At 37.4% G+C, this 13,804-nt stretch overlaps 1 protein-coding gene across 1 annotated transcript in view; it reads right to left on the reverse strand.

The window, feature by feature from the left end:
* Positions 1-9,032: 9,032 nt before the first annotated feature.
* The window catches only part of AXR4 (alpha/beta-Hydrolases superfamily protein), an 81,212-nt gene continuing 76,440 nt past the window's right edge, over positions 9,033-13,804 (reverse strand). Inside the window, exon 2 of the mRNA XM_089379746.1 lies at positions 9,033-9,949. Within this exon, the coding sequence (XP_089235872.1) occupies positions 9,683-9,949 (267 nt within the window). The 3' untranslated portion in view covers positions 9,033-9,682. The remainder of the gene's footprint in view (positions 9,950-13,804) is intronic.

Below are 13,804 nucleotides of genomic sequence, written 5' to 3' on the forward strand. Positions count from 1 at the left end.
GACAACTTACAGGTCATCTCCCTATAATAATTCACTTGAAGAATATATGAGAGAACATATGGAGTGGCTTGTTTTAACCAAAGTACAATATCAGATTGTCTTAGGGAAACCAATGATTGTCCGCAGGATTTATACAAAAGCCTGGGATGAAATGTTGTATAAAAGAGGTAGATTTCCCGAATTGACAGTATTTTGATGGTTCTCATGGGCTTCCCAAGAAAAGCATCCATGTTGTAATAAGTACCAGTCACAAGGGCTTAATTGTGACCAGGTTTCTCGTGAGCTTTGCTGTACCAAAGCATTCACAGTGTAAATAAATTATAGTCTATATTTTCCCATGGGCTTTTACGAAAAGCATCCACTTTGTCTTGTCGGACTATCTTTTCTCGTGGGCTTTGATAAAAATATCTATTGTGTTCTGTCAAACCCATTTCCGTAAGATTTACTTTTCGGACGAAAATCTACTATCAGATTTGCTTTGGCATTACCCGAAAGCAATCATTCCATCCATCGGATTGGAATCCTTGTGCCGACGTTGCCCTAGCACTATCCGAAAGTTATGATTCCCTCCACCTTTCACGGATGGCCTACAATAATGTATGTCCCCCCTCTCTTCCTATATAATGAGGGTAAGGCTCATTGTTGAGGCATTCGCATTTGGATTCAGTTAGAGTCTTTGTGTGTTTTGAGTCAAGTGCCTCTCCTGCTCTGCATCTGCAGACATTCTATCTGATCTGCTTGCAACACGAGAAGAACTCAAGTCCTTAGGTGATTTGGGAGCCTGTGCATCAGTGTGCTCGGCACTGGTGAGAACCTAAAGTGGCCGAATCATTTAGAGAGTCATCCAGTTTGTAAATGAGTTGTGTCATATTCTGAGGCAGAGCCTATCTATTGCCAGGTAGCCTTCGGTAATGCTTGTTCCTTGAGAACAGGATAAAGTTCGATAAATGCAAAGATAGTCTATCTCTGTAAAGAATCTCTTTGTAATCAGTTTATCCATTCTGAAATAAAATGAGTACACCATTCTGCATCTGAATACCTTGTCTGCACTTTAGCATTGTCTGTTGCGGTAGTAGTTGTCTCTGTGCTTTCATCCGAAGTTCGCAGGAAGTTCGCCAAAGGAACGAAGGGACGCCAAGGCCGTTGTTAGGCGAGGAAGCCGTTGTTGAGGCCGCAAGAGCGTGAAAGTTCTGAGTAGGTTCACCACTGGTTCACAAGGAGTTGGCTATCAAAGCCGAACGAAGATACGCAACAAGTAGCAAGCTCGTGACAGGAGCCCCTGCTTTAAATTGGTATCAGAGCCAGTAACGTCTGGTTCATAAGGTCGGTATTCAAATCCTTATACTCTTACAAATGGAATCTTTCCGGAAATCTTTGTCTTTCCAAGAATTAGAAGAAAGAGATTCTAAGGCTGAAGAAAACCCTTTACGGGAAATGTTTGCTATTAGTTCCAGTAGAGTTTTAAATTTCGCTGAATTATCGTATGAAGAATCCCAGCCTTCGGCCCGATGGGAACTACCTTCGATAGCCCCCTCAGAAGTATATAGTGATCTTTTAGCTTTTCATCTAATAGCTGCTACTAGAATAAGCATTAAGGAGTCTGTAAGCCAGATCCAGGAGAATTCAGATAATATACAGACCATATCTCTGTTAAAACCCAAAGAATTACAGGCAGAGGCAAAGAAACTAAAGACAAACTATTTGCACTTAGGATGCATTCGAGTAGGGATTAATGCCTTAACCCACAAAGGCTTAAATACTTTTGTGCTTGCTACTGTCAGGGATATGACGCACAATAAGTATACAGATTCCCTAATAGGCGGGATTGTTGCTCCTCTCTCTGATGGCCCAGTCTATTTCGACTGTTACCCAAATTTCTCTGTTTATACCTTTGACGAAACCATAGACCAGATTCTGCAACTCCAAATTCAGACTACTGGTTTTGATATGAAAAAGAAGAGAAATAATATCGCCATCCAGACCAAAGGTTGTTTCTGTCACACCAATACCCTTTGGCCAGCCATCCGCCATACACCCAGCAGAGACTCAAAGTCAAGCATAGTTGTCCTCACAGATGCCAAAAACCAGAAGATTGAGCATCAGACCATCCGTTGGGAAGACTTGACATTTCCAGAACACTGGGTTGTAAATAATCCTAAGCCTCTCATTCCGAAAAATATTACCTCCGCTGATATCACAGAAAACCTATCTTCTGCAGTTATTTCTTTTCCCAAAAGATCTACCATTGACCGGAGACGTATAGAGTTGGCCTGTAAACAATCCAAGTATTACAGAGATCCTTCCACTGTAGATACTGCTTGTTCTACTTCATCTTCTTGTAGACATAATTCTTTGTATGAATTAGCCCAGCTTGTAAATTATTGTTCTTTAGAGGTCAAATGCCCAGATTGTCAAGAACACGTAAATCTGCTTACTCTAGTAGAATCTGACATCCATGCAAATCATAATCCAAGGACTGGTATAGCCCCACCTTCCACATTTGTAAATTCATGCCCAAATCCCAAATGCTCAGACATCCCTTTCCCGCATGAACCGGATGCTAACCATGTGCTCATGATGCATGAAATTGTTACTGTAGAAGGAGAACATCCAAGGATGACTGAAATGACGTGTTCAATGAGACTAGCCAAGCCCAGATATGGATTGGGATACCTTGAGCAAGCACATGGCCTGATTCCATATTACAGATTTCGCCCTGTTCCTTCTCACGATAAAAACCCTGCAATAATGGAGATACATAAATTTCTCTCTCTTATGAAAGGATGCTTGAAATCCGAAATTAGTGACCAATGGATGAAAGCTATGTTAAATTGGGATCTATACACTAATCCTCAGGCTGATGAGTTTGATCAAAATTATACGCCCATAGAGAAGAAACAGTTTGCTGAAGATTGGAAGCATTATATGGAGATGAATAACACTTGGATATCTTTCTATTCATGGAAAGATAATATTGCTCCATTAAATGTTTTTTCTGGTTCTACTAGCACTTCACCAAGCAAACATGCTTGGACTGCATTAGATGGATCTAAAGTTGAAACCCCTACGACCTTTCCTCCTTACAAAGGAATTGTCGTAGGAGAAAATCAAAATGCAGCCAAAGCCATCCCGCTGGTGCAGAAGGATGACAATGCTTTAAGCATTGATGGCCGCATACAGAAAGCCAGTGATCAAATAAATTGGACAAATACTGCAGTAAAAGGCTTAGAAATGAATGTTGCAAAATCTGTAGAAGTCAAGGAACAAATTGATACTGTTCAAGTATCAATTAATGATGTGAATAAATGTTTGAACAATGTACAGTTTGAATCTAGTATGATTTGTTCTTATGCTAGAGATTCTTTGAATAAATAGAACGAGTCGAAAAAAAGTTAGTTGATCATTTGGATACAACTAAACAGCTTATCACTAGTTTAACAGACAGTTGAAAAGTTGAATCTGTCTAAAACTGAGAAACCAGTGCCAAACTCCTTTCTGGTAAAAAGAGGCATAAGAATCCAAGATCCTATAAAATCTGTAGATAAATTTCCAGCATTATTTCCAAAAGAAGTAGCCACATCTTCAGATTCAGAGACTACAAATAAAATCACTATTGCATCCTTGTTTAAGGATGAAGAATCAGATACAGGGAAAGAACATAAACAGCAAGATACCCAGATCTTTCCCATATATGAACCTCTTGAACATAGGTTAACCAGGTAAATCTTACCGGGCTGCAATATATAGCCCACTCTAAATAAAAATAATAGCATAGAACATTCATGACCGATACTTCCCACGTGTGGTCTTTCCTCTGCACTCATTCAGTGCATCTCGATTTTCCATTCAATTAGAAATCGTACGCTCTTTTCTTTTTTCTTATTTATTGAGTAGGGTTTTTTCATATTAAAATAACTATACATTTTGAAGCAAAATATCCTAGGCTGATTGACGCTTGAGCATGTATTAAATTAAGACAAGAGGGCAGCACAATTGAGTGCATGAAACCACTCTTGTAACAAGGAATTGACGGTAAGCACCACCCCTCGTTTTCAAATACTTTTCTAAGATTTGTGGAGATTCAAATCACATTTAAATCTAACCTTACTTTGTTCCTTTTCAGAGAGGTTCTCAATACCATGGTGTTATAATCCCTAGGTAGGGGATGGGTTTCATTTATTGTGGAGATTCAAATCACATTTAAATCTAACCTTACTTTGTTCCTTTTCAGAGAGGTTCTCAATACCATGGTGTTAATCCGTAGGTAGGGGATGGGTTTCATTTATTGTTGTGCTTCCTTGGACTTTTTTATCTCTTCCATCCCTTGATCTTGTTTGCCCCCTGCCATCTTTGAGAACAACGAAAAGGATTGATTTCACTTGAATGTTCATGGCAACATCTCAGTCTCGTCTCAATGTTCGCATCTTTCACAAATGATTATTCCATCATAAACTCTTGGATCTTGGTTCTAAGTTTCTCTCCTCATCTGACCTTTCTAGATCTTGATGAGTAACCACTGAAGGGGTTTTCTCCTCCATATCTGTGTTTTGCCTAAGGGGATAAGGCACAAAGTCCTCCATTTCTTTTAGATTTGTTGCTCTTACTTTAGCATGTTGTTTCTTATTTGTTCATTACGCACCAGTTGTATTCTTCTTTTTTCACTATTTGCAAGAATAAAAGATCTTTGGGGGCTGCTCAAGGATGAGTAGAATCGGTAACCAACTCCTATTACTTCTGTTGTTTCTCTTCCTGCGTTTTCTGTCATTGGAAACACGAACGTTGTATCTATCCTGGCTTGGAGCAAAACCTACACTTGTAATGGAAAATCTCATAATCCAATGACTCCTCCCATGGGTAATACAACTTCATATTTAATGATGCTATCAACAGCTGTCTAGGTCCAGATCTATACAAAATTGTGAATGCAACAAGTTGGTACAACCTAAGGCAATCTTGGATGCAATGAAAAAGGAGACCAAAGAGTTCCCTATCGCCAAAAAGATTCATTCATCCCAAAATTCCAAGGGTTGTTCACTAAGTGTAACCCATAGCAGAATGGAAGATGGGCTTTGCTCAAACAGATCACAGCCTAGCTTCCACAATTTATTAAGCAAACCTGCTTGCTCTGCGCATTATCCAGGACCTCCAAAAACACAGTTCCTGAAAAGGTTTTGAGAATAAAACGAGAAACAACCCTCCAGGTAGAAGTCTTGTAAGCCGCACTACCATGTAGATTCCATTGTTGTTCTATCCACTTGGCTATTACTTGACGCTCAGATTCCCATAAACTGGTGGATGAGGGCCAGCTCAGCAGGCCTGAGGACAGTGGAGCTACACAACTTGGGAAGCTCCATTCTGTTTAGGTGTTGGAGAGTTTTCGTCCTCCCTTCTTCAAGAGAGTGGCCAACTGTTCAATCTGAGATGGGATTTTTAGTTCGACATTGAAGGACTCAAAGTAACAGGGTGATAACCTAAGTTGGGACAAGTTTTTGATAGACTCTGTACTAGGGCAAAATGTGCAAAGTACTAGATTGAAAGAAGAAGAGAAACAAAGTTTACCTACTGCACAAAGGACAGCAATGAAGAGGACGAATAAGAGAGAATGAGAAGAGCCAAAGCTTGTTGTGGATGCCATGATTGCTCACGCTTGCTTAGTAAGTTAGTGGCACTATAAACCCTAGCTTTGCTGCTTGCTGCCGACATATATCATGAAGCATATTATGTAAGTTTTCACAATCCCCATTCTATTCAAAACAGTTAGGTCACGATTTAATTCGTTTCAACAACATTATTATAAAATAGATAGTCTTTGAACAGCAAAGTCAACAGTTTGGCAGGCAAAAATTAAATAGCAGCAGATGAGATTCGTTTAATGGATGGGATGGCCCATTTGACATTCAGACTTTATGTATGTGATTAAATACAGTTTTCTAAGCTCTAGTCAATCATTTCCTTTAGCATCCAGTTCAACATCCATCAAAAAGCAGTCTCAGAAAATACAAGAAAGCTTAGATTGGTTTGTAACCTCATTCAACTGTTCATTAAAAAAAAAAAAAAAACTCGTGAAGTAGCTCATTTTTATTATTTTATCATTTTTCTTTTTGCCCTTTTACAGTCTCCTTAATCCGCAACTTGGTTCAGCACCTCCATTCAGACTCCAATTTTAGCAGCATCTTCTACTTTTGACCCCACGATGTTACAAAAATGCATGGTAGCTGCATAGAATCCTCGACATTATGATATAGAGCAGTCTAACTGTTCTACGCTTTTGCCTTTTCCCTGGCATATTTTCAGGTCAATTTTGCCCAAAATCCGGTAAGGAATTGTTGGAGTTGCAGATTTGAGATGTGTAGTGTGCACAATTTGAGTGTCCCAGGGGTTTTTCAGGGTACTAAATCCATTTATGTGTTCAAAGATGCAATTCAATCAACGAAAAATTACAATGTCACCAAAAATTGTATTACTGGATTCCAGTAAAATGTAGAACAGTTAGATTGCACCTTATAATATCATAGCAATGCTAACAACAAAATTTCAAAGCCAGAACAAGAGTTTTTCAGGGTACTAAATCCATTTATGTGTTCAAAAATGCAATTCAATCAACGAAAAATTACAATGTCACCAAAAATTGTATTACTGGATTCCAGTAAAATGTAGAACAGTTAGATTGCACCTTATAATATCATAGCAATGCTAACAACAAAATTTCAAAGCCGGAACTTTACAGAAAGACATGATAAATTTCTTGACCTTCACTAACATAGCATAAGACTGAACCCTGAAGACGTTATTTGCAAAAACCAACATAATAAAAGACAGTCAACATATATTTTGCATTAAAAACAACGAATATATCAAATTTGGGTGACAGACCTTGGGCTAAATGACAACATAAAGATCGGGTAGAGACTGCACATTTCTTCATAGTAAAATTCAGCACACATCAAAAAATGAATGGCAACCCTTGGCCTTTAGGTCCACGTCCGGGCCTAGCACACCATGTGAATTCCTCCAAATTGCACAATTCTTATAGAGAGATAGACATTTGCACACATAAAAGAAGACTGTCCCCCTTTTTTTTAAATAAACCTCACTTATATTCAAGGCTACATGGGAGCGGGAGCGGGAAGCAACATTTTCAAAAGCTCCCGGGTCGGGAGTGATTTTTATGTAATATATATTTTTTATATATTTTGATGCATATATGTGAACAAAAGCATGTAGAATGATGAATTAGTGATAAAAACATATAAACATGGATTAAACCACATGACATCATTAATCTAGTAGTTCTAATCTTCACCAACCACAGGTCCACAAATTACAAGTTCTCATTTGTATAGCATGTAAGGGTGCACATAACCAAAATAGCATCGAGCGCGATCCATCTCCAAACCGAAAATACATCAACAAATAGGCTCTAGATGGCCTCTAGCATCCAAAAAAATCATGTTACAACAAATACCTACATATCATCAAAATCATTGCCTATCTTGGGATCTTTGTCATTAATATCACCCTCTAAGCATTAACATAAGATAGAAAAAACATAGTATGTCAAGTCAAGATTTTGTTTGAGTAATGGGTACAATTTTTAGTATGGTCATGATAGAGGAGTTCAAAAACCAATGTCACTAACATCAAGGTACATAGAGGGCTTGGTGCTCTTGATTAAATACAAGCTCCATACCCTAGTACATAACAAATTCCAATGGAAACATTGCAATCCCCCCAATCCTGAAATCCTGAAAAACTGACAAGTCTGTTGGATTTTGAGTGAGACCTAAAATTCTACTTTCTCCATATGAAATTCAATGAGGTCGGAACTACTCTCAAACATCTTGAATCATTTCATGCTAATGTTAAAAATTTAAGTAAAAAGATGAAAATGAAAGATAAAGGAGAATGTCACTTTTACCACGAATTGCATATCAATACTAAGGGCCATAGGCTTAAATATTAGGCTGCCCCACTCAAAAATTATTGTTTCTAATCTTCAACAGCTCCCTCTATCGCTCCCGAAGTGGTAGGGAGCACAATTGTTTTACGGAGCGCGAGAGCGAATTTTGGAAGCACGATCCCGAGGTTGCTCCCAATGCGCTCCTACTCGGAGCACACTTCGGGAGCGGATTCGAGAAGTGGGGGGTGTGGGGGATTCTACCCCAGCCCTGCTTAAATTACTAAAAGGGGTGCAATTTTCATCCATTCAAAAGGGTACATGCTAACATAACTGCAATTGTTGCAAAGATTGCTTTAAATCCAATTCAACAATACTGTTGCCGATGCGGCTTAAGACTAATTTGTGATGCAATCAAAATGTAACTATGGACCAACTGGTGTCTGTTCTGCCTGCACTGGCGTCCTATACTTATCAATGCTATCACTTTGTTCATTGGGTTGAAGCATCTAGATTAATTTGTATATTTAAAATAGTTGGCATCCCTAAAAACCAAGAACGTTTTACAAAACAGTTGCATGTTCGTCGAAATAATAAACCAACAATGTAGAGAGTACAAGCAACCTCTGCAAGGAAAAGTATTGAAGTTTGTATTACCAGCAAGAATCTTGTTCTTCAGTGAAACTAATTCATCATGACTAACAATATTCAAATAAATTTAAGGATAATTTCTCGTAGCTTGCCAGCCGTGCTACATCATTGGACCTGGAATCCTATCTAAAAATTTTGATGGAATCTTGTTCAATAACATTAATGATTACTTCCAAATGTCTGAACTGTATCAAATACACAATCCACTATAACTAGACAAACAAAGAAATTAACCGTATCAAATACACAATCCACTATAACTAGACAAACACAAAGAAACTGTGTCTAAAAAAGCACACTAGTATTTGCCTCAAAATTAACCGCCATGCACCATTCAGATGGTTTTTACAATCGGGTGTTGCAACCTCACTAAATTACACAAAAATTCTATTGAGGACTTGGTTAAATGACTTCACAAGATTTCAAATTGTTGAGTATCGTTAAATGTGCAGATTTTAAATTGCTAACTCAACCCGTTATGATGTATAAGTCTCATTAAAATAACTAACATGTATATAGCACCATCTCCTTCTGTACATTGACAGCGTAACAGTGTAACTTACTATAAACACCCTATGGAGGCTAATTTTGCATAAGATGGGAGAATGGTGGTGGTCAAACACAAAGAAATTAACCGTATCAAATACACAATCCACTATAACTAGACAAACACAAAGAAACTATGTCTAGACTCTAAAAAGGCACACTAGTATTTGCCTCAAAATTAACTGCCATGCACCATTCAGATGGTTTTTACAATCGGGTGTTGCAACCTCACTAAATTACACAAAAATTCTATTGAGGACTTGGTTAAATGACTTCACAAGATTTCAAATTGTTGAGTATCGTTAAATGTGCAGATTTTAAATTGCTAACTCAACCCGTTACGATGTATAAGTCTCATTAAAATAACTAACATGTATATAGCACCATCTCCTTCTGTACATTGACAGCGTAACAGTGTAACTTACTATAAACACCCTATGGAGGCTAATTTTGCATAAGATGGGAGAATGGTGGTGGTCAATGCACCGGATATGTCCACTTTAGCCCTATGTGAGCACACTTAAAACAACTACGCGCGGCTATGGTATGCAACACATCAGCCTCAAAAAATATCTTAGCCAAGAGTATTTAGTGCCAGCCACCATGTCCAAGACCATATCCATCCATATATGCAGCACCATGACTGTGCCCATGGTCTCCATGATCATGACCATGTTGATGGGTGTGAATATGGTTATGTAAATCGGAATGACTGTGATGATGGTCACCACCGACCTCATCAAACATTTTCTGTATATGCTCTGGCAAAGCCTCTTCCATAACAGTCCTGGCAGTAGGGGGAAAGGAAGATATAAAGCTTGCAAGTGCTTCTGCAATTTCTTTGGCTACATCTTCCTGAAAATAAACCCAGAAAATAATCATAATGTGGATAAAAAGAAAAGACGCACATGCTAAAACATAACAAAGTATCAGAAAAGAAGGATATAGAGCAAAGCTTTCGATTCCACATTATCTGCATGCTATAATAGTTAAAAAGCCATTAGCATAGTCAAATTAGTTTGGCTCTTGATTGGAACACTAAAAATAAATAATTTCCCACGATAGGATATAACACAATAGCTACAATGTACATATACACAGACACGCACATATTAGTATTTACATATTCTTCATTTTTCCATCCCTTTACCCTCTTTTGAGTCCTTTCATGTCAGATTATTTAGCAAGTTTGTGATTTAATATTGGGAGCTGCTTTCATGGGTTCATATCACTGTGTCCCCAAAGCATTGTGAGAGTGAAGCACTTGAGACATAATAGTTTGTCCCTCGTGAGTTCTTATGGCATGAATCTGATATCTTAAGAATTTGTATCTATAGCTATGAAATAAAGGTGATACTCTTCTTTCGACTGATTTTTTGTTATGGATGATTATAATGGTTTGATGTTGAACTTTTTGAATTGACTGGCCTCAGGCGTATCACCTGCCCAATCAATTTTGTTTTTTACTTCTTTGCCTCCATGCTCATTGGATTTAACACACCAGTCCAACATATGAACACAATGAATAATATGCTTCACTGAGTTTATGTATTTTACTCACAGATCCACAAGTTTTTGTCATAGATCTGAAGTGTTCTGTTGCACATTTACAAGGAGTGAAACTTTGAAATGGAAGAATATTGTTTGAAACAAACACCAAATGGATACTCAAAACTGCAATCATATGCTAAAAATAGCAAGTTTCCAAGAATAGAAACTTTCTCGCAGTCACAGATCTCAAAATCAGAAAGTACTCATTTGAAGTCTGTAGTCTCCCATTCATGCTCCAAGAGTTGCAAGTAACATGCAAGCATTATGTACTTGCTAAAACTGGAACTAAGATTTGAAGTTGTTTGCATTGAATACAGTGTCCCACTTGTTACTCTAAAAATCTTTAAAAATAGAATTCAACCAAATCTTGAACACTGGAACCAAAAGATGTGCTCATGACAATGATGGATTTAACACTCGAACTTGCATGGAAAATGGTGTTTAATAGGTCGTTTGATCATCCTCATGTTCACCTATATGTCTTATATGCCCAAAGGGCATATCTTCAAACTTAAGTTGCAAAGTAACGAGGTAAAACCAATGCACAATGGAACAAGCTGCAGCATCACATACAAAACCAAAATTTATCTAAAATTGTAAAGCATAATGATAAAACATAAAATAATCAGATTTGTTGAATAATGATATTACCAAACTCAACAGGGTCAAAGGATTGCTTGAAATGGCAAAATTAGAAAGTACCCAAAATATAGAAACCAGGATATTCATTCTTTTTCCTTGGCCCGCTAGGGAAAACATTTGTCACTAGTTGTTAATAGTTATTGTTGCCTCAATTAAAAATATGTTCCCATCTTATTAGTAAACCTTTCAGCAGTGAAGTTTTTGTCTTTTAATGCTTTTGTTGAACACTACAAACTGGCCTCTAATAAAACATCTCCTTTGAAAACTCATTTTTGTCTCCTTGTGTACTAATCATGGAAACATAAGAGAAAAAATGCACAATAAAAAATAATAGGGTTCGTTTTGCCCAAGTAATGGGCTCAACAAGGCCATCCTAGGGTTTACCATTGAGACCCACATTGTTGGAAGCTTTGACCATAAAAGAAATTTTTTTGCTAACAGCATCTTTTATTTTTTTGAGTTTTTGAGAGGGCTTTCCATGGAATTTTTGGTTCTCTCTATCCCTTTTTTATTTTTTGTTCCCATGTTTTAAATAATTTTCCTTGGTGATCTTTGTTGACATCAATATTTTCATCAATGGCACCAACATCTTGACTTGGAGCCTAAATACACAGGCAACTAAGGGGCTATATTTCTTGATGAAAAAATAGTTATAGTCTTCCATTCAGCTACTTCATTCTGATATGTAGGGAATTGTCCTCCACCAAGAGATGCCATGATCATTGCCAATATATTCTCCTATGCCACTATTCTTGATATGCTTACTATTTTTATTGCTTTGACATTCCACTAATGATTTAAATTCTTTAAATTTATACCAGTGCAAATTTTGGATTTGAATTTTGTTAAGTTTAGAAACATCCCAACATTTTAAATGGACACTCAACCCATCATTGAGGGATCCAATAAAGCTTATGCAAGTTCCCAAAAACTTTCATCCTTGGATGAATGGTGTATACCCAAGGGAAGCAGGAAAAATCAGCAATGAAGATGATGAAGTACTTAGTTCGTCAAGAGGACAGGTCACCATAGGCCCACAAATATCACTCTGAACCAACTCAAAAGGCTGAGAAGCTCACCACTATTTGTCCTTAAGGATTCTTGATGATGTTTACCCAACACACACATTTCACATACACCACTAGGTGGTTCAATCTATTGAAGGACATCCACAATGTGCAAACAACTTATATGTCACAAGAAACCAAAATTTTGTGTGTCCCAGACATTGATGCCATAGCATGTTTGTGTCATCAGCATCAACTACCATGGAAACAAATCCACAAATCTTTTCCATTCCAAGGAAGCTGTCTTCCCCATGATTTCATCACAATATCCTAAGGCAACAAAACCAACTTTCACGTCCTTTACAACCCATCGATTTATACAAAAATCCACCTCTTGTTGGTGTCTGTTATGTTAGAAAGAAGAATTGGTCCCATGGCTGCTTGGGAGCGGAAAGCGGGAGCGGGCAGCGACATTTTCAAAAGCTCCGGGTTGGGAGCGATTTTGGGATAAAATTTTATATAATATATATTTTTATATATTTTGATGCATATATGTCAACAAAAGCATGTATAATGATGAATTATTGATAAAAAACATAAAAACATGGATTAAACCATATAAAGTCATTCATCTAGTAGTTATAATATTCATCAACCACAGGTCCACAAATTACAAGTTCTCATTTATATAGCATGTAAGGGTGCACATAACCAAACTAGCATCGAGTGCAATCCATCTCCAAACCAAAAATACATCAACAAATAGGCTCTAGATGGCCTCTAACATCCAAAAAATTCATGCTACAACAAATACCTACACATCATCAAAATCATTGTCTATCTTGGCACCTTTGTCATTAATATCACTTAGCATGTTAAGTCATGATTTTGTTTGAGCGACGGGTACATTTTTGGTAGGGTCATGATAGAGGAGTTTGACAACCAATGTCACTAAGTTCGATACCCTAGTAAATGACAAGATTCAATGAAAACATTGCAATCCCCCTAATCATGAAATCTTCAAAACCTAACAAGTTTGTTGGATTTTGAGTGAGATCTAAAATTCTACTTTCTCCATATGAAATCCAATGAGGCCGGAACCACTCTAAAACATCCTAAGTCATTTCATGGTAATGTTAAAAATTTAAGTAAAAGGATCACTTTTACTTTAAGAATTTAACATTACCATGAATTGCATATCAATACTAGGGCCACGGGCTTGAATATTATGCTTCCCCACTCAAAAAATCCTGTTTCTTTGAAAAAAAATTGTGAACAAAGCCAGGGAGCAATTTTTTGTTTTGCAAGAGTGCGCTTCGAGAGCGGATTGGGGGGGGCGCACTTGTTGACAAATCTAGGGTTTCCATTAGGGTTGGATTATTACAAGATTTCTCTTTATATTGACATTTATTGTGATATGTTATTATTCCATTACTATTATTATTAAGTTATTTTCATCATCAAGATAAATGTCAAACATGAAGATCACGAGACACCAAAGATAGGCTCC

This window comes from Pinus tabuliformis, chromosome J (genome assembly GCF_031772625.1).
Source record: "Pinus tabuliformis cultivar Carrire ecotype Pingquan chromosome J, CPIR1, whole genome shotgun sequence".
In the NCBI taxonomy this organism is placed as follows: domain Eukaryota; kingdom Viridiplantae; phylum Streptophyta; class Pinopsida; order Pinales; family Pinaceae; genus Pinus; species Pinus tabuliformis.